This window comes from Colius striatus, chromosome 5 (assembly GCF_028858725.1).
Source record: "Colius striatus isolate bColStr4 chromosome 5, bColStr4.1.hap1, whole genome shotgun sequence".
NCBI lineage: Eukaryota > Metazoa > Chordata > Aves > Coliiformes > Coliidae > Colius > Colius striatus.
Window position 1 is genome coordinate 6,193,785 of NC_084763.1, and position 27,056 is coordinate 6,220,840.

The window sequence follows — 27,056 nt, forward strand, 5'->3', positions numbered from 1 at the left end:
AGAAAAAAACCGCACATATACATTCCCAGCTATAGAAAGGCAAAAACACTGGGAACAAGGGCAGGGAAGAAAGAAAATCCAGGACAATTGTCCATTTCAGTCCTAGCCCCATGTTGCATGTACTTTGGCTTCCCCTTTACTAGAAAGTCTTGATTATTTTTCCATGGCCCATTGCTTAAGGCAGGTGATTGCTTAAGACAGTTTCACATTTATTTCCTAAATGAACAAGTGATTGTTCTCTTTAGTCACAGGTTTCACAGGGAGTTGATGGCGTGTGTAATTTTCCTGGTGTGTCATGTTAAGAACACTGCATTTTCGCATGACTACTTGAGTGAAATGCTTTTGTGCATCACTCATACCTCTTAATAAATACATCCAATTAGTTATTGTTAGGTGAACTGGGAGTGAAATGTAATGAATATAAAGATCTCCTCCTGGTCAGAACAATACAAATCACAATCAGAACAAAGGAAAGAAACTGGGTTTCCTTATCCACTTTTCCCCTGCTGTGTTGCCTGAAGAACAACATACTTTTCACTATATGACTTGCAAGTAAACCAAGTAATTTAGAAGTTGCAGGGCAAAGAACATGATTAAGTAAAAGTAATGCTCCCAACATTTTGAGGTAATCCTCTTTTTACCGAACTTCACTCACCCATCTTTCACTAGAAACAGTATATTTTGTTTAAAGGCAATTACTAACCAGATTCAAATGAGACTTCAATCTTATTTTGAACATGCCAAATCAGCTGCATGTTTGGGAGGCACTCTGTGATTTTAAAGTAAATCCAAATTCCCTCTGATCCTTGGCAAGCATTTATCTGTTGATAGGCATGACTCCTAAAACTGCCTCACAGCTAGAGTGAAGAGGTTTCAGGCTGTGAGAGAAAAATGTGAGCAAGTATATTTTTGTGCTGACAAACACAACCAGAAGAGTCTAAGTAAGCAGTCAATGGTTAACTCATTCTTTCAGATGAGTCTCAGCAAGTCAGAGTATTTACTCAGTTGTTGAAGTATCCCCAAATATTCTTCCAGTATACTTCAATGCTATAAGATTTCTCATGGGAATAAATGTATATATGTGGGGGTTTTTCTTAACGAATTCAAACAAGATTTAAGTATACAAAATAAATGGAAAAATTAATCCATGGGAAGCTTTGATTCTGTATTTCTTCTTCCTACATTTGATCTTCTATCTGCAGAATACAGACAGATGTTTGTATGTACCAATGTAACGTGTTCTCATGGGAATAATCAGGTTGTCACACTGCACCTCTCAGGCAGTTCTAATATCACACCAGTGCTACAAGAAGACTTTAATATCCATTTACAGGTCTAGTTTTAATTTTCTTAAAGGACAACAGATCTACTAATTTTCAAAATCACATTAACATCCACTCACACAATTAGTGTGAAATAGTCCACAGACTCGCATCTGATCATATGTTGCAGGAAGTTGGTATGTACAGAGACAGCAGTTTTAAGAGGCTTCATAACCAGGTGACAAAAACCCCACCACTTTATGTACTGATATCTTCATTAAAATAATCTTTGGACCACTTAAAGAAAACATAATTTATTGTTTAATACCAGAACATCAAGCTAAAACCAGCTGTTTCACACAGCAACTTTGAATTTGCTCCTCAACGAAGCTTTACAGACCAAATAATTTCCACATGTTCTGTCACACAGCAGGAGAACTGGTTTCATTGCCCTTGTAATTCTGTACACCTTGTAAACCCTGTAATTCTCCAGCAGTCTCAGGTCTTGCTTATACATGGTTACAGAACATATCATACTTGCAAATAATTTCAAAGTCACTAGTCTCATTCCCATCACCTTGTTCTCCCTAATCCCCTCAGCTCTCTGTTATCTTGAATTTCAGCACATCCTGTTACATAAATGATCCCTTTCAGTGTACTGTACACAGGCAACTGAAAACTATCAAAACTTTATGCCACAGCTCTAACATTTCATGACTTGCATTTCTTGTTTACAATTTCCTGCTTTTTTCACAGCTTACAAAAGAAATTCATTGTTCTTAAATGAGCTGTTTGAGTTCCCATATGATTCCAAACACATAGGTGGCCAACTGAACAAATATACTTACCAAAGAAAAAGGTCTTGCTAGCACAGTCAATTCAAATGAACATCATGCTTTTTAGACTACTTTAGACTCCTTTCACCAAAGACAGGATTAAGACTTCATGATTTTAGCAACTGCAGGCTCACTTACTGCAAAACCAAATGTGCAGAAGCCGTGCAAACTCCTGTTAAACTGTAAAACAGAAACTTTCTCTCTGTTCCACAGCAATGAAGTCGCTCTCATTTGAGCATCAGGTCAACAGCAACAGGTCAAAAACATGCAACTGTCAACTAAGGACAGCAAACAAGAAGAAAATACATTTTTTATAATGTAGGACATTTTAAAAAGTATTGATTGAAAATGCACATAAGCTGGATATGTACAGGTACATTTTGCAGCTCATTTGTGACCTCAAATAGCTTTTACATACATGGTCAAGTTCTCTTTTAAAATAAAGATGTAATATACTATGAATAAAGTTTCATTTGAACTGCAAAGACTTTGCTCTTGCTAGTTTTAGCCTATGCTTCTCTAGTTGGACTACAACAAAGTAAGAGAAGACTCCAATACCATGTTTCAGTTCCTAGGAAAACCCTCAATCTTGCTCAGATCCCTAGAAGGGGAAGTCAAATATAAAAAAACCCAACTCCTAATCATCATTTTCCTCATCATCAAAGGAAAGAAGACTGCTATTTTTTATTTGCTTAGCTGTACTCTGAGGTGTAGTTGCTTCTTTCTTAGTTTTCTTCGCCTCTTTCATCTTCTTACTCGAACTTACATTGAAGTCCAAAATCTTCTCAGATGAACGTTTGGTGGGTTTCCTGAACATAATTTTTCCATCAGCAGGTTCTGGTTCACTATCTATAACAAAAGAGAGTAAAATCAGAACTCATCTGCGCATGTTTGTACACACAAAAAGATCTTCTCTGGAATTAAGGTCAGCAAGACCTCTGATACAATACAGCAATCATGAAAATGTATTTTTTGGCCATAAAGTCTGTATAGATGAATGTCCTTCATGAACACAGGTGCTTTATGGCAAGCCGCCCTTGGAGACAGCTCTCCTGCAGTTCCTATTAGAATTGAGTTCTCACTAACCAGAGCTTTAACATAAAAGAGAATGTGAGCAGTAGAGCTTTCCCCTCACAGTCTAGATGCATCCAGTGATCACAAGGCAGAGGAAAACTTTACAAGACCCTCTAATTTCACTTCACTATTTGTAAAAGCCATGACAACAAATGCACTTATTTAAAGAACAAAACAGTACAAATACAAGACAAAGTTTTTCTGTTTCTTCTAATATACCCTGTCCTGCAGAGGTAGCTAAAGATTGCATGGTCATAAACCTGCCTTTTATTCTCATATAGGATGAAAGCTCTAGGGTTTCTGTGCATCTGCAAAACCACAGAACTATTCCAACTGACTAACTCTGCTCTTTTGCAGGCCCTAAAGCAAATAACTTTAGAAACAACCAAAGACTCACAGAATTGTCAGACAGAAGAAAGCTACTGCACAATTAACATCATCAAGGTGATATTTCTGGACAAAAAAGTGCAATTGGGAAGTCATGAATCAGATACAAAGCCTCATCCTGCAGTAGCTTGCAATTCTTATAGTGTATAGTTGACAGGATGTTAAGTTCCTGAAGTACTTTTGTGAAATTCATTATTCAACAGCAATTTCCTAAAAATATGCACGTTTGACAAGATTATGTGCTAATTAATTATAAGGAATAAATATATTTTGTCTTTAGCATGAATTCCTTCCTCAATACATAAGCATTATGTCAGAAGACTAACATTGCACTGTTATCCCTGAAGTGTGCACTGAAGAGTGTTTCAGTTATACTCTCCAGTGCATACTCCAACTAATCCAGCTATTAAACCTGGTGTCTTAAGGATTGTATGGTACAAATGAAGATGTCAATTTCACTAGGAAACTTCACTTGGAATGTCTCAGGTTGCAGAGACTCTTCTTGAGAAGAAATCTAGCTTAAAAAACTAAGCACCAATCCTGCCATTGACTTCTACAGAATGCATGCTTCTGACCTAGTTTATGAGAGAAGACTACTATGCAGAAAGTAACTAACCAGGTTTTGTGAAAGTATTTCAGTACTGGTGCATTAGAAAAGCATTACAGTTACAAGGAATTACCAGCAATAACAAACTAGATATGAAAACCATACTTCTGAATGGATTCGTGGTGAATTCTGCATGGAAAGCTTAGGTGTTCAGATGATGTACTTGTGATACAGAAGTTTAGGAAGTGCCTAGGGATAAATTCTAGGAGGGAAAATAACTAGCTGAAAATATACCACACCCAAACAATCAAAATGCACATCATGTCATTTTTCTCAGAAGCTGTGCCTCCATTTTGGGGCTCAGAAGTTTACTATCAATTCATTCACCCTCCCAATCGCTGCTTAACTACGTTTATTTGGAAATCCAGATCTTGTGACTTAAACAAGATCCGAGGCACGATATAGGCCAAACTCTGAAACAAAACCCTGCATCTATATGAAAAGGTTCACCTATGAGCAGACCTAGCTCTCTGTACTTGAGCCAGTCAGCATGGAAAGTGCTGTACCAATACAGTTGTGGAAACGGGACAACCAGTTACTGCATAGACACGAGTGGCATAGAAAAAATCCTCAACAGACTCTTTTTTAAACAGTGTTTATTACATTTTCTTAGAATGGTAAACTGACAAAACAACTCCCTAGAAAAAGTAATGAAACCATGTCTACAAACTAGATCAGATAAATAGCTGATGTGTTCATACTCCACGAAAAAAGTGGAGGTCAGAAATTTCAATTTTCCTCCCAACTCTCCTGTGGCTTGGGCAAAATAATTTCATCTTGTTGACCAGATGGAGAAACTGAGAGGTTATCTTTGCAATGTGAATTTAAACTCCTAATAAGCAAAGTGAAGAAACCAAGCAAAGCTCAAAACTCCCACCAAAATGGCAACTAGCTTAGCCCTGAGCTCCAGGGCCTCAGTATTATTTGTGGATCATTCCGCATCAAAGGAAAATACTTTAGCTCTTGGCCTGGTTAAATGCTGTCAAAATGTCACTATATGCTCAAGGACATTTCTTTCAGCAGGAAGCCCAGGCCAGCTTCAGAGAGCTATGATGTGTTGGCAGTGTTTGACAAAGAGTGAAGCAGACGAGGAAACACAGTAGGTGGAAAGGGGACAACACACAGACTGTGCTTTTTGAAAGTGTATGGATTTGATGCAGCAGCTCAAGAAATTTGTGCTGATTGGTTAAGATTGTCTTTTTCCATCTGGTAAACAAAATAAAACCCCTCATCCTTTCTAATTTTACCAGTCTTATGTGCCAGCTATATTTTTCATTTGTATCAATGACCTCCAAAACCCAACTTGCAGTAAGAAATGCAAAGAAGAGACAGAATAAACAACCTCAACGTTTGTAGCTTTTAAAACAGAGCCCTGATAAAAGATTGTGTTAGCATTACAATTTAAGGAAAGCAGGATTTCTAACACACTGAAACATGCAAAGTGAAATACAACCAACACAAAAGCTTCACAGGAGAAATAATACAATCCACTCCTCAGTCAAACAACTACGTTAGCAGTTCAAATTCTGACTGAGCTTACTCATTGCTACTTTCACCTGGATCACAAACCTTTACATTGGTCGACTAAGAGGGGTGCAATTAGATATTGAGTTGAAAACTCACTTCACAAGTGATATCAATAAGCCACAACTTCAGAAATGAGGGTCTGAAAAAGGAACATTGCTCTCTGGCTGACTGTGTTTTTATTTAGTAGGCTTTTTGTGTAGCTAGCAGCACCTTTTCTCAGCAGTTTCTGCCCACATGGGTCAATGAAGCAGTAACAGAAAAACCATGAACACACTAAATTGACAGGAACAACAGCAGGAGCAACAAAGGTAGTATCTCAAGATACATATATGTGTAATGATAAACTCTGGAGAAAAATCTGATAATAGAGCAGATTTCTTAGTGGTTTTTAATGTTAGAAGCTCGAGTCAGCCCTTTTAGATGCTCTTTTCTAGTGCTCTCTGACCACTCATCTCTATGCATGCCTTTACCACAGGAATTCCACATGCTCTCCTATCATGAAGATAAAAGGGCTAGTCTTGCTCAGATATTCAGTCTCAATTGTTTATGAGGACACTTGGCAAAGTTTCTTTTACTTAAACACTGTACAATTGGCTTCAATTTAGATACCTGCTGTTCACATGTTGAGGAGCATTTTATATCACTGTAACTGATATAACAGCTGCATGAGCTAAGGAAAGAGCTCCAATACCCAAGATAGCATGCACTGTACTCTCCTTGCCTCTCCTCTCTCTTGTCCTCTCCCAGCCCCAGTCTATAGAATGAGAATAATATTAAAAGCTTTTGGATAAGTAAGGACACCTCCTGCCAAATTTGGTCATCTGTATGCATCAAGAATGTCCCAGAGGCCAGATGAACTAAAAAAGTGGTAGAAAAATCAATTCCTTATATTTAAATGGAACTTTTTGTGTTCCAGCTTCTTCCCATTACCCCTTGGCCTGTCACTGAATACAACAGAAAAAAAGTGCTGTCCCAACCTCCCAACACCCACCATTTAGATATTTGTAACTATTAATGAGATCCCCCCTCAGTCTCCTCCAGACTAAACAGTCCCAGTTCCCACAGCCTTTCCTCATAAGGAAGATGCTCCATTCACCCCCACCTTCATTGAAAATACCACAGAGTCCCCTCCATAGCAGAGGAACGTGGTAGCACATCCCCACTTTATGTCCACAAGCCAAAAAAATAGGGAGAGGAAGCCACGACCTCATAGTAACAGCAAAGGCAGATGGAAAAAAATAACACAACAATGCAGAACAGAGAGCAGTAGTCTCCCACAACACAGTAATTCAATACTCCTGCTACTTACCACTGTGGATTTTTTCCTCCAAATGCAAGTTATTGCTGAAGGGGTAATAAGCAGAGGTTCCAAAGTCCTACAAGGACTCAATCCTACCACCTTCACTAGTACAATTATGTCTCAGGAATATCTTTTTCCACCAAAGTTCAGTTACTCTATTCAAATACACTTCGATTTCACACTGTGTATTCATCTTGCCAGGTCTTTTGCACTTTTTTTTCACAGCATGGACTCCACCTCAATAGATTCTCATGGACAACTGCTTTTTGCCCAGTCTTACAAAGTCATCTTCCCTCCTACTGTGATCAGTCAAAATTCAAGTTGCTTATTTGAAAAGGAGTCCAGTGCTCAGAAAGAATCACACCATTTCTTTCCAACAGGTTGAAATTTCTCCCAATACTAGGAGGACAAACCCAATTTTGAAAAGAAATCATGTGACAGCTTTGCAGACTGCAACACCAGGTGCATTACACTTCCAGTCACAAGAGACCAGGAAGTATGCTGAAAGCTGTATACATTTTCTCAGAGGAGTTCAGACTATATAAACACAGCCCTCAGCCCACTACCTGGCTACACTTACATGTATCTACCTGCAGAAGGAAATCAGTTATGGTTTTATTTAGTTTCAAGGTAACCTACAGTATAAAAATAAGATTCTCAAAATGTATTTTCTCCTGTATTTCTACTCCATTTCTGCCATTTCAGTTTTAACACCTACTTCTACATAGGGACAGTACAAATCTGTATTTCCAAATCCAAACAGTGGCAACAGACAGAAGCTAAGGATGTTATAGATAACTGTGTGCTGCTCAGTCTGCTCTGAACTCAATTTACAGCCTTCATAAATAGCAACAATGGTTAACTGAGGAAAAGGTCCACAGCTTCCAGGAATCACCTTTCCATTTTACACTTGTGAGGTTCCAGTTCTACACTCATAATTGTTAAGACATACCCAGCAGAGACACCAATGGTTATCTTTAATCTGTCAACACTTCTGTCAGCAAAAACTAAAAACAAAACTACATTTCATCACCCCCTGTGTGATGACAGAAATTTTTGGGCCTCCAAAGCACTACTGTCTACCACATCTCAGTGGTGAATACTGACATTAGCTCTTTACATAACTGTGCTAATGAGCTATAGTTTCTCCTCTTATTATCTAAACTGTAGAATCACAGAATGGTGGGAGTTGGAAAGGACCTTTAGAGATCATCCAGTCCAAACACCCTGCCGAAGTAGGTCCACCTAGATCAGGTCACACAGGAACATGTCCAGGTGGGTTTGAAGACCTCCAAAGAAGGAGCCTCCACACCCTCCCTGGGCAGCCTGTGCCAGGGCTCCCTCACCTCAACAGGGAAATAGTTTCTCCTTACGTTTAAATGGAACTTTTTGTGTTCCAGCTTCATTCTATTTCACCCCTTGTCTGTTGCTAGGTGCAACAGCGAAAAATGCTGTCCCAACCTCCTGACACCCGCCATTTATATACTTATAAATATTAATGAGATCTCCCCTCAGTCTCCTCTTCTCCAGACTAAACAGCCCCAGTTCCTGCAGCCTTTCCTCATATGGAAGATGCTCCGGTCCCCTGATCATCTTGGTGGCCCTGTGCTGGCCTCTCTCCAGCACTTCCCTGTCCCTCTTGGGCTGAGGAGCCCAGAACTGGACACAGGACTCCAGATGAGGCCTCACCAGGGCAGAGTAGAGGGGGAGCAGAACCTCCCTTGACCTGCTGGCCACACTCTTCTTGATGCATCCCAGGATGCCATTGGCCTTCTTGGCCACGAGGGCACATTGCTGGCTTATGGTCAGTTTATTATCAATCAGGACTCCCAGGTCTCTCTCTGCAAAGCTGCTCTCCAGCAGGTCAATCCCCAGCCTGCACTGTTACATGGAGTTGTTACTCCCCAGGTACAGGACTCTGCACTTGTCCTTGTTGAACCTCACAGATGTACTCAGTGACTTCACATTACACACCACAAGTGCAAAATTATTTAGCTAAAAAATTCAAAACAACTAATGAAACATATTATTAAACAGTAGAAAACTGACAAAATATCGAGCTGCCTTTTATGGGTTACCTCTCTTTGGCTATACAAAGCAAAAAATGAGTAATTTGACATGTACCTGATTCATTTGTCTTTAAGGCCTCTTTGATTTGCTGCTTAATTTTCATTGCTTCTTCAGCAGTCAAGTCTCCTTTTTTCAGCGTTACAACTTGAGGCTGCTCATCTTCTCTGTCACTGCCATTCTCACTATCATCATCTGCAAGTGGAAGCTGCTCTCTCTAGACAGAAGAAATACAAGACATTCTGATCAACATAGCAAATCAAAACCACTAAAGGTGGGCTAGTTCTCTTTAGTTTCACTTTTGCAGTTAAGTTAGTGAGATTTGGCATAGCAGCAGTGCCAGGTCGTCCCAACACATCTTGTCCAAATCACATTCCAATTCTATCACTGCGACATAGCAATCCCCTGGAAAAAACAACTCCATCAGTATGGGTTCTTACTATTAAAGACCAAAACAGCAGGAACTTGGAAAGTAAGAAATTCCTTCCTTCTGTTGGTTTTCTTTACTGTACAAGCGTTGTCTCCCATGCAACACTTAAGACAATCTTAAATGCCTGAGTACAAATTTTAATCTTTAATGCTGTACTCAAAACATCACAAAGGGAAAAGGAGTTCATGGTGGCTTGGTTATTAAAGCTGCCTAACCAAATCACCGTAGCCACTACTGACACAAGGGAGACCGTGTCCCTGTTTCTTTCCACTCACTCAAACTGGTGCTCTGAGACAGAAGAATCATAAAACAGTAGGGGTTGGGACATAAAAAGGCATCCAGTCCAATCCCCCCTGCCAAAGCAGGTCCACCTAGATCAGGTCACACAGGAACACGTCCAGGTGAGTTTGGAAACCTGCAGAGAAGGAGCCTCCACACCCTCCCTGGGCAGCTTGTGCCAGGGCTCCCTCACTGAAACAGGAAAATAGTTTTTCCTTCTTTTTAAATGGAACTTTTTTGTGTTCCAGCTTCATCCCATTATCCCTTGTCCTGTTGCTACATACAATACAAAAAAAAGTGCTGCCCCAACCTCCTGACACCCACCATGGCGACATTTGTAACTATTAATGAGATTTCCACCCCCCTCCTCAGTCTCCTCTTCTCCAGACTGAACAGCCCCAGGTCCTGCAGCCTTTCCTCATAAGGAAGATGTTCCAGTCCCTGGCCTGGAATCCTCAGTGCAACATCATAAAGTCTGGCAACATAAGAGGAACTGAAAACTTCATCTTACAAGGTAAAGTATAGATAGTATTACCATAAACTACTGAATTTACCAAGAGACAGGCAAAAGGCAATATTCCTTGGGAAGTGAGACAGTTTGTACTGCATTTACTAAAGGCATGCTTTTATCTCAAATTCCAGCTCATCACAAATTAGGTTTTTTAACCTATTACTATGACTGTTACTTTATTGACCAGAATGGAGAGGTTAGGTGAAAATGGCCTCTTCAGCTTAATATCCACCATATTCTAGAACTGAACCTTAAAAGGCAATACAGGCTAATGGAGCAAGTGGTAAAAGTCCCTATGTTGGTCATTTGTAATAAAAGATATTTTCACAAGTAACTTGTACAGAGTACAAATATGATTCAAATCAAGGCCATAAGAATGAGCAACTCACAGGAGGCTTTTTTGGCTAGGTTAGTTTTCAGCTGCATACAGGTCAAAGTGGGATCATCTAATATGTATGCAAGTACAACAAGGCAACAACAGAGCTGCACCAACAACACTAGCAGCTAATGTTAAACCATAGCTTAAATATCCTTAGTCATCAAAAAGAAACAACGTTGCATGTGCTGTATTGTGATAAGGAGCCCCTTTCTTAAGGCAACCTGGAAAAACTCAGTGAACAGGAAACACAAATGTGCAAAAGCACATTGGAAACAGAAAATAAATCAGTCCCCTCAGAAAAAGCTGCCTTTTTACAAGCTGGTTCACACCCTACTGCCCCTGCTGTACCTTCCCTGTACCGACCTACGTTGATGTTAGCTCCCATATACTTTTTAACTATATTCTTAAACCAAGTTACTAAGAGTTTCAGTTAACGGTGTGTGAACAACTGCTCCTCCGTGCTCTACAAAGCCTTAAAGTGCCGCCTCCCCTCTGCCTTGTGCTTAAAACGAAGGCGGAGAGACATGACGGCATGGGAGGCGCCGTGAGGCGAGCGCTGCCCCTTCCCATCCCCGAGCAAGGCCCAGGCGGTGGGAGAGGCCGCCGGGCCCCGACACCGGCGCTGGGGCAGCCCGGGGCGGGGAGGGCCGCGCAGCCCGAGCGCAGGACCAGGCCGTTACCTTGGTTTCCACCGTGGGCCCTTCCCGATACCCGACCTGCCGCTTGAAGCGGCTGAGGAAGGTGGGCTCGGCCGGCCGCACGTAGGACACCTGGTTCCGTTTGCTCATGGCCGCTGTCCGCCCGGAAGCCGCCGCACCGCCCCCTCCTCCCGCGCGCCTCCGCGTCCAGGCGGCACCGGGGAACGGCGGCCCGAGTGGGACAAACAACCCGCCCTCACTCCCCGCGTCACGTGACGAGGGCCAAAGCCGCTCCAGCCAACGGCGGGGCGTAGCGCGCCATGGCCGCGCCCGTGCTGGCTTCAGGGAGGGGGCGGGGCTTGGCTGCCCGCGGCTCTTAGCGCCAAATTCAAACGCTGCGCCATTTTGCGGCGGCGCCGCGGCTGGCAGCGCCGGCGGCGAGGATGGCTCCAGGCGGCAGAGGTGAGCGGCACGGGCCGGCACCGGCCTGCGCGCCCGCGGAGGGGCTGGGGGAGGCGCGGAGAGCCCGAGAGGATCGGGGCGGCTCGCTGAGGGAGGCGCTGCCCTGTGCGGCCGGTCGCGTATCACCGGCCTGTGAGAGTCTGGCTGTGTTGTGCGGGCTCACTGCCTCCCGGAGAGCCCGAGGGCCCGGGGTTAGCCCCGCGCTGTGTTCTCACGGCATTCGCGCTGCCCCTGAGGGTGGCGGGGGTGGGTGATGGGGTCGGGGCACGCGGTGACGGGTGACCCCCACCACTGCAGAAGCATTTCTGGCATTGATATACCCCCCAGGGCTTCTGGTAGCTGATAGATGTAAGCGGTCCTGCCGAGCGGGAAGGGAGTTTGCCTTCTGTAGTTTGGGTGACACTTTTTTTCTGTAGCGTGTAGTGACAGGACAAGGAGTAATGGACGTAAGGTGGAACACAAGAACTTCCACTTAAGCATAAGGAAAAATTCCTTTCCTCTGTGAGAGAGCCCTGGCACAGGCTGCCCAGAGAAGATGTGGAGTCTCCTTTTCTGGAGGTTTCCAAACCCACCTGAACGTGTTCGTGTGTGACCTGATCTAGGTGGGACCTACTTTGGCAGGAGGGGTTGGACTGGATGATCTCTAGAGATCCCTCCCAACCCTACCATTCTGTGATTCTATGCATTTCATCGAGCTGTAATTAGCTGTGATGCTTGCAGTTGCTGTCTATTGCAAACTTGCAAGTAAAAGCAGCTCTTTAAAACGGGAGCTAAGAACCGTTAGCTGAGAAGTCAGTCATTTCCCAAGGTACAGGTTGTGCAAGCATCCATCAGTCTGATTTCAGTTTTAAAATTCACAGCTTTTCTTGTCCCAGCTCGTTTTGATGCCTTGTGTGTAGCACATTTCTCAGATGCTATTGTGTGAATCAAAGCATAGCTCGTGTAGCAGCATCGAGTTATTTATGCCATGTGAATGTTAATGAGGTTAGTACCTTTGCACATTGACCTGATCTAGGTGGACCACCTTTAGCAGGGGAGTTGGACTGGATGATCTCTAAAGGTCCCTTCCAACCCCTACCATTCTGTGATCTGCTTTAATTCTTCTTCTAAAGGGATCCTGCAATGAAACCCGTTTGCTTTCACAGACTTTCTTATAAGGTCTTTATTATTGGTATGTTTTGGAGAATCATCTTTTATTGTCAATTTACTTGGTTTTAAAACATGTTCCTTAGTTAATATTTTGACTAATCTATGTGAAATAATTTCATGCCAGATTCACCCTTAGATAGGAAATTCACCCTTATACATACCTAGGGGGTCGTATATTCCATCTCCTTGAAATAGGAAGCTGCAAAACGACGCTCATACTTCCAGAAGAACTTTATGCATTACAAAGTGCTCAAAATTTCTTCACAGAAGTAAAAGTAATGTCACTCCTCTGTTGTGCAGGTTGAAAGAATTGAGTTTTTGCAGTCACATCTGTGAAACTATTTCATGCTGTGTTGGCTTATCTGCAGTGAGTTAGCAGCTTTTAAAACATAAGACGACTATATAACACCATTAGCATTTATGTTTGTAATTCTCCCAAACACTTGCAAAATCTTACATACATTAATTTAAGAGGCTTCTCATTGCACTTACATTTACAAGCATGTGCCTGCTCATGTCGCAGAACTGGAGCTTTCTCTGCCTTTGCAAGAAACTGCAAAACTTCTGCCAAAGGAAGCTGGTTACTAAGTATTTTTGTGCAGTTCTGATTCACACATAAAATGTGTGTTTACAAAGCTCTTCATTTATCTCCTTTTCTACTTAAATTGAAGCTTTGAGCAATAGTTTTGTCTTTTTTGATCTCTTTGTGTTTTATTTTACAGGAGATTTACGTGACTCTGCATCACCTCTGTTGAGCCCATCCAGGTAAAGTAGTATTGGCCAGTTCCTGTATATGAATAATCACATTGCAGAGAAAGTGCAAAAACAACCCCCTAATATAACTTTGTGAAATAATGTGAAGCTTTTGTTTTTCAAGGTTGTTGCCTTTCTCTCCTAACTTCTTTATATTTTATCAAGTTCTCTTAATAAAAGTCTTGTTCTGAGATGTCAGATTCCTCTTACAGTGCTGCCATGCAGTAAAATCTCATTTGTCTGCTAACACTGCATTTGGCCTCTGGGATTTCTCTGAAGAGATAAGTCCACCAGGAAATTGAGTTCTGTCAGGAAGTACTAGGCTAAAACAAAAACCAAAAAGCCCCAAATAGAAACAATGTCTACAGAACTCAGAATATTATTTTCCTAATGAAAACTTAATGTAGTGTGTCTTAAATCCAGAGTAACATCTTCCCTTTCTCAGCTGCTTCCTGTGAGTTTTCCTTTGCCCCTCCCCAAACCCATATGTCAGTTATTAAGTACTTCCCTCACTTTTAACACTTTTCTGTTCCTTTCCCTTGTTTGCCAAAAGTAAAGATCAGTAACAGTTATAAGGTGCTTTAACTACTTTTTGGGAAGGAGTTAAGCAAATCCAAGTCTGCTACCACTTCATGTAAGGATTTAATTCTTCCATATTATATTGGTATTTATGCTAGAACTCAAAGTCTTAATACTATAGCCATGCACATTTGCTTATTCAAACAAAATTAGCTGGTGCATCCACTGATAGGTGTGATGAAATAGGTTAGGGAGGTTTCAGATGTAGGTGTAATGGGATGAAGCTGGAACACAAAAAGTTCCATTTAAAAAGAAGGAAAAACTATTTCCCTGTTTCAGTGAGGGAGCCCTGGCACAGGCTGCCCAGGGAGGGTGTGGAGGCTCCTTCTCTGAAGATCTTCAAAACCTACCTGGACACATTCCTGTGTGACCTGATCTAGATGGGAGCTGCTTCTGCAAGGGATTTGGACTGGATGATCTCTAAAGGTCCCTTCCAACCCCTGCCATTCTAATGTGATCCAGGAGATAACTATGGCCATAAACATCAGTCTCCTCTTCTCCAAGCCAAACAGCCCCCAGCTCCCTCAGCCTTCCATCATAAGGGAGATGTTCTGCTCCATCATCTTGCTGGCCCTGTGCTGATCTCTCTCCAGCAGCTGCTTGAGACAGCTTTGTATGACTCCACAGGCTTAACCTGATTTTTGTGATTTAATTCTACCAAACAGCTGATAGATCTATTTTGAAGCAATCTAATGCATCAATACTCCTTTAGTGTTGAAGGTGATGCTATCAAAGTGTACGTGAGGGTGCGTCCACCTTCGGAGGGAGCTGCGTTAACCGATGGAGACCATGGCTTGTGTTTATCTGTTCTTTCCGCAAATACCATCCGGCTGCATTCGAAGCCTGAGCCCAAGATCTTCACTTTTGATTATGTTGCAAATATGGAAACAACACAGGTAATAACTTGCAGGATCTAGTAACAGAATTGCAGTTTTCCCCCCAAGTTTGGCAACTGCTACACTAAACCTTTCTAAGGATTTAAAGCCTGAAGTTGCATGAGTTGCAATCATCAGATGGATAAGATATAGTTATAGTACAGAAATGTTGTGCTAAATTCTGCTCTATACTAGTTTTAATGTATTTTTAACTGTTGATTTCTTTGATTTTAATGCAAACTTTCAGGTTTCTATTTGTTATACTAATACCACAGACAGAAAATAAATGCCTCTGTTTAGACAAGCAGACAAAAAGAGCTGTCAGTCAGCAGCTGATGGTGTTAAGAGTATGATCTGTATATTATTAACTTATGAGTTTATCTTCTATTTGTTTGTTTTTTCCTTCTTCTACATTTGCCTTTTAAACAGATGCATTGTTCATCTGGGACAGGTAATACTGGAAGGAAAAGAACTTGCATTTAATTTTTATGATATTGTCTTTGAAACTCTGAAAGTAATTTTAATTCCTCTAAGACTTCAGTTCCCTCTAACTGCTTCTTAAACCAAAACCCCACTCACTGTGGGCTGTGATTTGTAGCTAGGTGGTTCTTGCAGAAAGAAGAGAAATCCATGACAGAAAATACATGTTAGCTGAGGTGTGCTGATTTGTTGAATATACTGTTGTGCAGTGGTAAAGGCTGAAGATTAGCTAGATTTGCTAAGTGTCATAGGTTCCTTTTTGACCTTCTGATGGTGTAGGCCACATAATGTAGTCAGAAACATTGGACCAAGGTGTGTATATATATATATATATATATATATCTGAAAGCTAATACTATGATGCTGAATTTTGGGGTTTGTTTTTAGATTACCAAGGAACAATCTTTTTTTCAGGGATTTCTGTCACAAAGACTTAGGATGTATTGTTCTACTGTGAGAACTCCAGAGCTCATGATACATGTCTAATCTTAAGGATTGTGTCTATTTTATACATTATAAACTTATGGCATAGAAAACGCTGACAAAAAGAGATACTTCAGTGAGTGGTGCCAAGTGCCTTCTCTTTCCCTTTCCAGGAGTCGGTGTTCTCAAGTGTGGCCAAAAATATTGTCGAATCTTGTATGAATGGCTACAATGGAACCATCTTTGCATAGTAAGTCATTTAATGTATTTCATAGCAATGGCAACATATGAGGAGACTGTGTTAATGAGGAGATGTGGTTTTAAGTGCTGGAGCCTGCTAAATGTTAAGAGTAAACTTGCAAAGTTCCTCCTTAGCACAACATAGGGAACATTGCTGCAATATTGAAGAGGACTTCTTAGCCTTATTTCAGAGGAACCTATTTGTAGGTGTTATGCTTCTAATGCTTAAAGACCAATAATGTGGATTGTAAGCTCATTTCAGTTTTGCTATCATTTGTCTAAAAAGAAGTTCTATTGTACTGTTAAAGAGGAAGTTAATTGTTCTCACTATGTCTATAGTAAAATAGAGTGAAAATCACTTTGACTTGCTATTAGGCTAGTTCTACCCTTTAATGAGTCTTAGCTGCCTGTGGGGAAAACTCATGAATGAGGATTTTAACTTTCAAAAGGTTTTCAAAGTAGAAAAATATCCATGACTAGTAGCATGAATGTCATTATATTAACTCTCAATATTCTTTCATTTTGAAAACCGAGTAAACACTTCAGTCAAAAATGCTAACTTGAAGGATTGACTAATCAAAACCTTACTGGGTTTTCAGCCTAGCACAGTATTTGCAAAACTCTGAAGTGAAATCTACTTTGTTACAGTATACAAATGTGGAAAAAGGAAGTGAAATTGCCCTGAAGTTTCTCTGCTGAGATGAATAACCAACTGTGTTTAAAAAGAGGGATATATTCAACCTAAAAGTATTTTTCTCATTTTCAGTTTATGTGCACTACTGAGTGACACACAACCCAAAAGATTGACTCAAAAATTAGTTTAACATATATATTTTAATGCTAAGTTCCACTATTTTCCTTTCCAACAGAAATAAGGAAGAAAAGAGAGGGAGAGAAAGGGTGATTTATCTAACAATTTCATGGCCAAATTTGCTGTTCTAGTTTTATTTCTCTTCAACTGGCAGATTTCTCAGCTTGCCTCTGTCTCTTTTTTTCTTCAGTTTAGAATATATTTTACTATGTTTGGCTGTAAGTTCTCCTTAAAAGTTGCAAGTTAATGAAAAATTCAGAGCCTATTAGGATAAAGCTTTATCTGACTCTTCTTTTTGTTAGTGGCCAGACTGGGTCAGGAAAAACCTTCACCATGATGGGTAAGTGCATGAGAAAGCTTAATCTTTTGGGGGTTTCTTAATTATTATTTTCTTGTATTGAGATGTTGTCTTGCTCAGACTCCAGGGATGAGTTAGATTTTTGTCTTCCTGCTTATAACCTTAATGTTTAAGAAATGGTGTGATGCTCACTGCAATTGTTCTTACTTTATACCAAAAGAGTGAAGTATAGGTAGGCCTCTGTGTTTTGAAGATGTACATTGTTTTCTGGTTTTAACACAAAAGAATCTTTTCAGTTAAGCACTTGCAGTAAACTTTCTCAAAAATGAGTATACTACTGTTTTCCCTTCCTGTCTGATATCCCTTAGATGTGAAGAAAAATGTTCTAGTAAGCAAGGGTCTTCTGTCTTAACTTCTTGGTTGGATAGGTAGCAGTTATCCTGAAAACCTCAATATATTTTAAGGCCTCTCTGAATATGAATCCTGTAATATTGTTTTCTATACAGTGGTGACTTTAAATGCATTAATATTGTGATGGGCATTAGAAAGTTATGGAAAGAAAAATGGAAAACATACAGAAAGTAACCAAAACCAGTTTGACTGATGTGGTTTTGAGCACTGCATAGTAATTAAGTAAACATTAGGACAAATCCCTGCATCTTTCTGGTTCTTCAGATCAGGGTTAAAGTAGTTGTATTGGCATACTTGAAGATCTCTACATGTTTTCTATGGAAGTCCAGGTAGTTGGTACTATTTTAGACTTAGACAACCTGTGGACAGATTAAAAAAAACCCCTTTCATAGGCTTCATTTACACTCTATAAATCTGATGGTGGAATATCACCTTAGATCTTGAAAGCTGATTTTATTGCATTTCTTCTGTAGCTTTGCCATAAACTAACTGAAACCTGTTTGCTTGAAATTGTCTGTACCAACATCATGAGAAGTTCAACCATTACTCTTGAGTAGTACTAACTAATTATATTTTCTAATTAAAAATCTCTTTAGGACCATCTGATTCTGATAACTTCACTCACAGTCTGAGAGGTGTCATTCCACGGAGCTTTGAGTACTTATTTTTTCTAATTGAGCGTGAAAAAGAAAAGGTACACTTATTTCATACTTATTATTGCAGTGAAACTCACGTCTCACATTAAAGATTAGCTAAGGCTATGCGGTAAGCCATGTGTGTAGCACTCAGATTTCCAGGATTATTGCCATCTTGCATCAAGTTTATTAATGAGAAACACTTGCATCTAGTACTTTGAATTTGTAGTACATTTTCTTTGGACACATGTGGGCTTATATTTTGAGTCTAAAGATTCATCTGGGTTTCTGGATGTTGATTGTCATCTCTGCATCAGAGATGGATGCAGAATATGTATGCAAACTTGTAGCTTTAGATGTGTGTAAAAAGGAAACCCACTGCCATACAGTGCTAGACAATACAATCAATGTGTTTATAGTGTATATTACTGTGTTTTTTCAGGCTGGCAGTGGAAAGAGTTTTCTCTGCAAATGCTCTTTTATTGAAATCTACAATGAGCAGATATTTGACTTGCTAGATTCTGCATCAGCTGGACTCTTTCTCAGAGAACACATCAAGAAGGGAGTCTTTGTTGATGGGGCTGTTGAACAGGTGTTGTCATCTGCTGCTGAAGCATACCAGGTATTTTTGGTCACTTTTTAATGTTGGGACTGTTCATCTTGATGCTTATTGGGTAAATACTCCTCTTTGACTAAAGCATGCATTTTGCACAGTGTCTGTGGCACCCCCTCCCTCTATCTCCCAGTGTAAAAAGCTGTTTCTAGGCATTGCTTCATGACTACCCCATATATTTAAGAAATTATATAGTTTGGAGTTTGGGATATAGGAATTGCAGTTACAGTAATCTTTCCTTAATGCTTGCTCTGTACATCTCTGAAATAAGAACAGAAAGCTACATCTCCTGCTAATTAGGCAGCATGTGTGTCAGGTTTGTTTTTGCATGAGGGAGGCACATACACTTCATACTTCAGACACCTGAAATGGTTTTTTGCCAGTGTGCTGTTGACATACAGCAGTACTGGATATCTTGTGCTTTCAGACAGCAACAGGACTCCCAGAGGAAAGAGGTGAATCTTATAATGATCTGTTTTTATAAAGCTTGCCAGTAGCTGTATTTTTTCACTTTAAAAATAACTGTATTGGGGAGAAAAAAAGTTTTAAGTCCTTGTGCTTGAGATTTTTGAAAGCTGTTGCACTGGCTTAAGTTTAACCACTTGTCATCTGTATGTAAATAGTGGATACAGTCTGAGATACCTGATATTATTTGATGTCTGTTTCTTGGTTAGGTATTAACCACGGGCTGGAGAAACCGTCGTGTAGCATCAACCTCGATGAACAGAGAATCCTCAAGATCACATGCAGTTTTCACTATCACAGTGGAATCCATGGAGAAGAACAATGAGATTGTTAACATTCGGTCTTCCCTGCTCAACCTGGTGGACTTGGCAGGATCTGAAAGACAGAAAGACACCCACACAGAAGGACTGAGGTTAAAGGTTAGTTCTGTAGTATCAGGCATCTTTCAGATGTGTTGCCCTGTTCCATCCACCAAATATGTTAATCTCTGTTCTCTTTTTCTCTTAGGAAGCAGGTAATATAAATCGATCACTAAGTTGCCTGGGCCAAGTAATCACAGCACTTGTTGATGTGGGTAATGGAAAGCAGAGACACATTTGCTACCGGGATTCCAAGCTCACCTTTCTGTTACGGGTAATACAGATCCTCTGGATTTTATATGCTACTTGACACATAGGAAAATACAGTTGTTTTGGTTGGATTTTTTTTCTCTAAAAAGCTGAACTCAGGTACATTAAAAGTATGTTTCAGTATTGATCAAGTGGAAGACAGCTTGACAAACATCTTTTTACCTAAACAGACTTCTAGTTGATTTATTGCTGTTAAGTGAAGACGAATTTAGTTATGCTGCTAATCTTCTATTACATGTTTGCAAGTTTTAAAGAAGCATACTTTTTTAATACATGCCAGTAATTTGGGAAATACCATGCATCACAATGTAATAGTAGAGATGAGTTGAAATGTTTGACAGGACTTCCAGAATTAGCCTATATGTAAATGCCTAGATGTAAAGAATTGGATAAATTTACAGTTTGCTACCAGAGAGCTTATGGGCTTCTTTCAAGATGATCAGAAAACAAGAATGGAAGCAGTCAAGGATTTGTTGGATGCCAGCACTGACCAAAATTGTGTCAACAGTAATGAATAATATCTATATTTTTGTAGTGTAATTTAGTGCTTGCATACAACACAGTATTTGTGTTAAAACCCAGTCTCGTGATCACAGCAAAATTTCCCAATCATTCCATCTCTGTCCTTTGTGTATCTTAGAAACATGAACCTCTGAAGAATTACATTCTTCCAGTGTAACACAAAATACACAGGAGTTGGAAAATATTTGCAGCTGTATGAGCTCTTTCTGAAGTGGTTATTCTTTCTAGGTAGTGCAAAGTGAGCCACCTTCTCTACTAGAGAAAGAAAATGCCATTGGGGCTTGTGGGCTCTTGTACTACTAGACTTTTAGTTTTGGATATAGATGCTTCCTTCTCCAGAGCCTTGAGAGCTACTTGTTCAACAACAGGGAAATACCTGAAGGCATGCATGTAAAAGGGAGAGATTCCTTTTACAGCCTTCATCAAGAATCTGATTTTTTTTGTGATTTTGTTTGTTTGTTTGGCAATTGACACTAAAAGATAATCTGGAACAATCAACAGGCTTTAGATGATCAAAACAGTGCACAAAACAATCTGCTAATTACTAAGATTAAAGTGAAATATCTTCTTTATTCCTGATTGTTTTTAATTTAGGTGGGGTTTTTTCTCTCTGCTGTTCAGGTGTGGGGAAACATAACAACATCTCAAGATGTTGATAAGTAATATAGAGTCAGGGGTTTGAAAACCCACTTAAAGTCTTTGTTTACAAAGACTTCATTACCTGCATTTGAAATAAAATTGCAGAAACTTACCTAGCATGGGTAAATAAATTTAAAATTTAAATTTAAATAAATTTTATTTATTGTTAAATAAAATCCCTTCTGTGATTTGCTCAAAATGCTACATAGTAGCTCTTAGGTGATGGCTTCCTGCTGTCAACAAAGTGATGCAAATAAAACTAACTTTCCTGGTTTTATACAGGATTCCCTGGGTGGTAATGCAAAAACATGTATCATTGCAAATGTTCATCCAGGAGCCAGGTGTTTCGGTGAAACACTGTCCACCCTTAATTTTGCTCAGCGAGCAAAGTTGATTAAAAACAAGGTAAGAGAGTTCCTCAATGTCTTTATTGCTGCAACAAATAACTTCTGGTCATTTGGGCAGAGGGGAACATAATGAGGTTCAACAAGGACAAGTGCAGAGTCAAGCGTCTGGGAAGGAACAACCCCCTACACCAGTACAGGCTGGGGGTTGAACTGCTGAAGAGCAGCTCTGCAGAGACAGACCTGGGAATCTTGATAATAAACTGAACATGAGCCAGCAATGTGCCCTCGTGGCCAAGAAGGCCAATGGCAGCCTGGGATGCATCAAGAAGAGTGTGGCCAGCAGGGCAAGGGAGGTTCTTCTCCCTCTCTACTCTGCCCTGGTGAGGCCTCATTTGGAGTCCTGTGTCCAATTCTGAGCTCCTCAGCTCAAGAGGGACAGGGAAGTGCTGGAGAGAGTCCAGCACAGGGCCACCAAGATGATCAGGGGAATGGAACATCTTTCATATGAGGAAAGGCTGCAGGAACTGGGGCTGTTTAGTCTGGAGGAGACTGAAGGGAGATCTTATTAACACTTACAAATATCTAAATGGTGGGTGTCAGGAGGTTGGGGCTGCACTTTTTTCTATAGTAGCTAGCAACAGGACAAGGGGTAATGGGATGAAGCTGGAACACAAAAAGTTCCATTTAAAGATAAGAAAAAACTCTTTCACTGTTGAGGTGAAGGAGCCCTGGCACAGGCTGCCCAGAGGGGTTGTGGAGGCTCCTTCCTTTGGAGGTCTTCAAGACCCACCTGGACACGTTCCTATGTGACCTGATCTAGGTGACCCTGCTTCTTCAGGGGAGTTGGACTCGATCTCTGAAGGTCCCTTCCAACCCCTACCATTCTATGATTTCAACTGCACATCTGCAAACAGAGGAGTTTAGTTGAAAGTCTCTCATGCTTTCAATAAATTAAATGAATTTATCTTATTTCAAAATACTACATTTGCTTTCCTAAATATGGGGTTCTATTGACAAATGGTTTTTGAAAGAAGCTTGTTTGCTTTCCATTAAGACTAGAGTCCAACAGCTGAAGACTAGGAAATAGCTGATGATAGTGTGTGCTCATTGCTTGTTCTAAGGGCACTTGATTAGAAAAAGTGAGTAAATCTGTATCAAGTATTAAAATTGGCACTAAAAAATAGATTCAATGGTATTTCAGTGCAGCTAGTTTTTAGAGATGCTAACACCCAAAATGTAGTTTCTCGTGAGTGGGTTTTGAAAGTGTGTTGGCATCTGGCTAGAAATCACTGTCTTCAATGTATACTGCTTTGGGGGTTGAAAAAGCTCCAGACAAAAGTCTGCAGGAAAACATTTACATTTTCAACTAATACTTCTAGCTGCAGTGTAACTTACTGGTTTCTCAGTAAATGGAAAGTTGCTTTTCCCATGAGTTCTTCCTTTCCTAAGCTGGAAGGACTTGTCAGTAGTTTTGCTGCTTTGTAGTCTTGAGTTTTCTCTTATCCTGTTTTTATTTGTACCTCTTCCTGATTTTTCTCTTAACATATTTAAGGCTGTGGTGAATGAAGACACACAAGGAAATGTGAACCAGCTGCAAGCTGAGGTCAAGAAGTTGAAAGAGCAGCTCGCTCAACTTACTTCAGTGCCATCTATGTGTCATATTTCTGTGTCACAAGGTAAGAACAGGGGGCAAGGGGAGAGAGAACTTGCTCCTTTTGCAGGCTGGAGTGTTGGAGCCTTATGTAATTCACTGAGTTTTTGAACAGCACTTTTGTAAGAACCAACCTACAGAAGTTGCATTTTTCTTATAGATCCCGTGTTTTGCAGAAATTGTTCATATGATTTTTTTAGTTCCTCTCATACATTTCTATACTAGGCTATGGTTTTATTATATAACACCTAGAATATTCTTCCAGTGCACAAGAGGTATGCTGCCTAATCCTTTAAGTAACCCAAAGCTTACATGCGACTGCTTGTACATTTAGGTCAAAGGAAGGGAACTAAAGTGTTGATAATACTGCAATCTTTTTTAAGCTCTGGACTGGATTTTTTTCCTCTCTTCCCTTTTTGCCCCTTTAGGAAGATCCTAAGAAGGATGTATACCTTTCAGTAAAAGATCAGTTTCAATGTAAGATGGTAGTGGGGATTTTAGGTCATTTTTTTTCTTCCGGCAGCTTTCACATACCATGGTCTAGGGGAATATACTACTTTATACTGCAAGGTAGTAAATTTGTTCTTGTAACATCTGTGTTCCTGAGTCAACTCTTTTCTGACCTTGACAAGGAGAAGAAGATACAGCATAAGAAGTTACTACACAAGTTAGCAAGACTTGTCTAATGTAAAGCATCTGTTGTTTTCCTACAGAAAAAATGCTTCCCTGTTAGCCAAGACATTTAACCAGTAAAAACAACTCAGTGATTATGTGGGACACTGAATTGCTGTTCATGAATACACTAATATTGACAGAGGGCTCAAACACTTAGACCTGTGACTGAGTTCTGAGGGAAAGAAAGTGATGAGGCTTTAAACACTGAGGAGAGGTTTTATGCAGAACCTAATATATTAAAGCTATCTTTAGTCTGTGCAGTTATGTTTGCAATGCTTCATCACACAAGTATGACATCTGCTTGCATTTTTTAATATATTAAATTACAGTAAGGTAGTTGTTATGCACCTAGATACTGTGGTGATTGATATTGCATAAATAAGTAGTCTTGCCTGTGTGAGGGTATTCAGGCAAGCTATTCTGAATTAATTTCTGAAGTGGATTAGTTAAGACCTTTTAATCCCTTGTGTGGACACTTTCCTTCCAGATTAAATCACTAGTTGTCCACTTAGTTCATGCTTCTTTTCCTGAATTTCCTTCTTATAAACCAGTTAGTCCACTTTTAATATGTATAAACTGTAGCAATAATACCAATGATAATTCAGTGTTACCTAATTAATTTCAGGGAGGAGATTGCATGTTATAAATATACCCAACTGAACAGACTGCTTTTACTTTATTAAGTTCAGTGTAAAACCATTTAATGCTTGAACAACTTTGTTAATGATACAATTACATATATTGACTCTTTATCAGCACTTGCATGTGACTAAGAATTGCTGTCTAAACTTCTTTGCTCTGGGTATGGCACATGGTCTTTGTAAAGGAATTACACTGTTCAAATAATTTATTTAAACTTTCTTTGCACAATTGTCACATTATGTATGTAGGAAAACCTGGTTTAACTGGTGTCTTACAAAACATTTGTTTCTACTGTACAGGTGCTGTTGAAAAGGGGAAGAACATCAATTACATGAACAACTTTCTTGAAGCAATGTTGTTCTGGGAGAAATCAGAAAGTGAAAAGAAGGTAAGAAACCAGTAATAGTGTTAAGTGCATTGTGTGTACTGTGAGAGACCAGTGAGCAGAAACTGACTTTCTTCATGGTTTTTTTTTTTGCTCTTGAATAAAAATACTGTGTCCAACAATGATAAAGTCTGGTAACAAGGGAACTTACATGACACTTAAGAAAAAATCTCTAGTCCTCAGGAGAACTATGAAAATGTCAGGAGGTTATGCAGGGAGGAAACTAGAAGGCCCAATGCTCAAATAGACCTTAATCTGGCAACTGCTGTGAAAGACAATTTCAAATGTTTCTATAAATACATTAGCAACAAAAGGAGGGCTAATGAGAATATCCATCCTTCATTGCATGGCAGGGGAAACGCAGTGACAAGGCTGAAATACTTGTTGCCTTCTTTCCTTTGTCTTTATTAGCAAGATCAGTTGTTCTCTGGGTACTCAGCCTCCTGGCTGGAAGACAGGAATAGGGAGCAGCATGAAGCTCCTATAATCCAAGGGGATTGGATTGTGACCTGTTACACTGCTTAGAAACACACAGGTACATGGGGCTGAATGGGATCTATCCAAGGGTGCTGAGAGCATTGGTGGAAGTGCTCACTAAGCCACTCTCCATCATCTACCAGAAGTCCTGGCTCATTGGGAAGGGTTCCACTGGACTGGAGATTAGCAAACGTGACACCCATCCACAAGAAGGGCCAGAAGGAGGATCCGGGGAGCTACAGGCCTGACCTCAGTGCCAGGAAAGGTTATGGAGCAGATCATCCAGAGTGCCACTATGTGGCACATACAGGATAATCAGGTGATCAGGCCCAGTCACCATGGTTTTATGAAAGGCAGGTCCTGCTTGACTGACCTGATCTTCTATGACAAGGTGAACCACTTAGTGGATGAGAGGAAAGCTGTGGATATTGTCTGCTTTGACTTTAGTGAGACCTTTAACACTGTTTCCCACAGCATCCTTCGGGAGGAACTGTCTGCCCATGACTTGGATGGGTGCACTTTGCTGGGTAAAAAAACTGTCTGGATGTCTGAGCCCAGAGAGTGGGGGGGAATGATGAAATTTGAATTCTTCAGCAGCCAGTCACTAGTGGTGTTCCTCAGGGCTCAGTTCTGGAGCTTGTTCTGTTTAGTGTCTTTATCAATGATCTGGACAAGGGGATCAGGTGCACCCTTACTAACTTTGCAGATTATACCAATTTAGGCAGGAGTGTTGATGGACTTGAGGGTAGGAAGGCTCTACAGAGGGCCTGGAAAAACTAGATTTGATGGGTCAGGGCCAAATCTATGAAGCTTAACAAGGCAAGTGCCAGGTGCTGCACTTGGGTCACAACAATGCCATGCAACACTACAGGTTTGGGGCAGAGTGACTGAAAAGTTGTCTTGGAGGAAAAGGACCTGGGGGTTTTGGTCAGCAGCAGCTGAACATGAGCCAGCAGTGTACCCAGGTGGCCAAGAAGGCCAATGTTATCCTGGCTTATATCAGAAATAGTGTGACCAGGAGATCCAGGGCAGCGGTTGTCCCCTCGTACTTGGCTTTGCTGAGGCTGCAACTTGCATACTGTGTTCAGTTCTTGGACCCTCACTGCACGAGGAACATTGAGGTGTTGGAGTGTGTCCAGAGATGAGCAACACAGCTAGTGAAGAGTCTGGAGAACAAGTCTGATGAGCAGCTGAGGGAGCTGGGGGTGTTTAACCTGGAGAAAAGGAGGCTGAGGGGAGACATGAACACTCTATACAACTACCTGAAAGAGTGTAGTAAGGTGGAGGTCAGTCTCTTCTCCCAAGTAATGAATGAAGGACAAGAGGAAATGGGCTCAAGTTGTGCCAGGAGAGGTGTATAATGGAGATTAGGAAAAACTTAATTTTGAGCATGTCTTTGAGTATTTGGATCAGAGTGGTTTTTGAAGCAAACCTCCTAGTCACCCCTATTTCATTCTGCTTTGATTCATGCCATGGCACGGTACTGAATCATCCAAACTGGATTTCTGTGTTTAAAAAAAGAAAATGAACTGAAACAAGCACTCTAGGGATGCATCTGATGTGCTTAACTCTGAATGCTTAGTCAAACACATCATATT

The 27,056-nt window shown here is 40.5% G+C and overlaps 2 protein-coding genes across 2 annotated transcripts in view; one reads left to right on the plus strand and one right to left on the minus strand.

Annotated features, from left to right (window-relative positions):
* Positions 1-1,321: 1,321 nt before the first annotated feature.
* On the minus strand, positions 1,322-11,520 carry KIAA1143 (KIAA1143 ortholog). Its single transcript, XM_061996820.1, has 3 exons — positions 11,340-11,520; positions 9,118-9,277; positions 1,322-2,947 (listed from the first exon to the last, which is right to left on the minus strand). Exons 1-3 carry the CDS (start codon positions 11,445-11,447, stop codon positions 2,736-2,738), a joined length of 480 nt encoding a protein of 159 aa, XP_061852804.1. The 5' UTR covers positions 11,448-11,520; the 3' UTR covers positions 1,322-2,735.
* A 220-nt stretch (positions 11,521-11,740) lies between these two features.
* Positions 11,741-27,056, plus strand: part of KIF15 (kinesin family member 15) — a 40,260-nt gene continuing 24,944 nt past the window's right edge. The window contains exons 1-12 of the mRNA XM_061996836.1: positions 11,741-11,759; positions 13,634-13,673; positions 14,953-15,136; positions 16,192-16,268; positions 17,372-17,409; positions 18,375-18,472; positions 18,856-19,035; positions 19,701-19,910; positions 19,999-20,124; positions 21,564-21,686; positions 23,181-23,304; positions 24,896-24,984. Of these exons, the coding sequence (XP_061852820.1) occupies positions 11,741-11,759; positions 13,634-13,673; positions 14,953-15,136; positions 16,192-16,268; positions 17,372-17,409; positions 18,375-18,472; positions 18,856-19,035; positions 19,701-19,910; positions 19,999-20,124; positions 21,564-21,686; positions 23,181-23,304; positions 24,896-24,984 (1,308 nt within the window). The remainder of the gene's footprint in view (positions 11,760-13,633; positions 13,674-14,952; positions 15,137-16,191; positions 16,269-17,371; positions 17,410-18,374; positions 18,473-18,855; positions 19,036-19,700; positions 19,911-19,998; positions 20,125-21,563; positions 21,687-23,180; positions 23,305-24,895; positions 24,985-27,056) is intronic.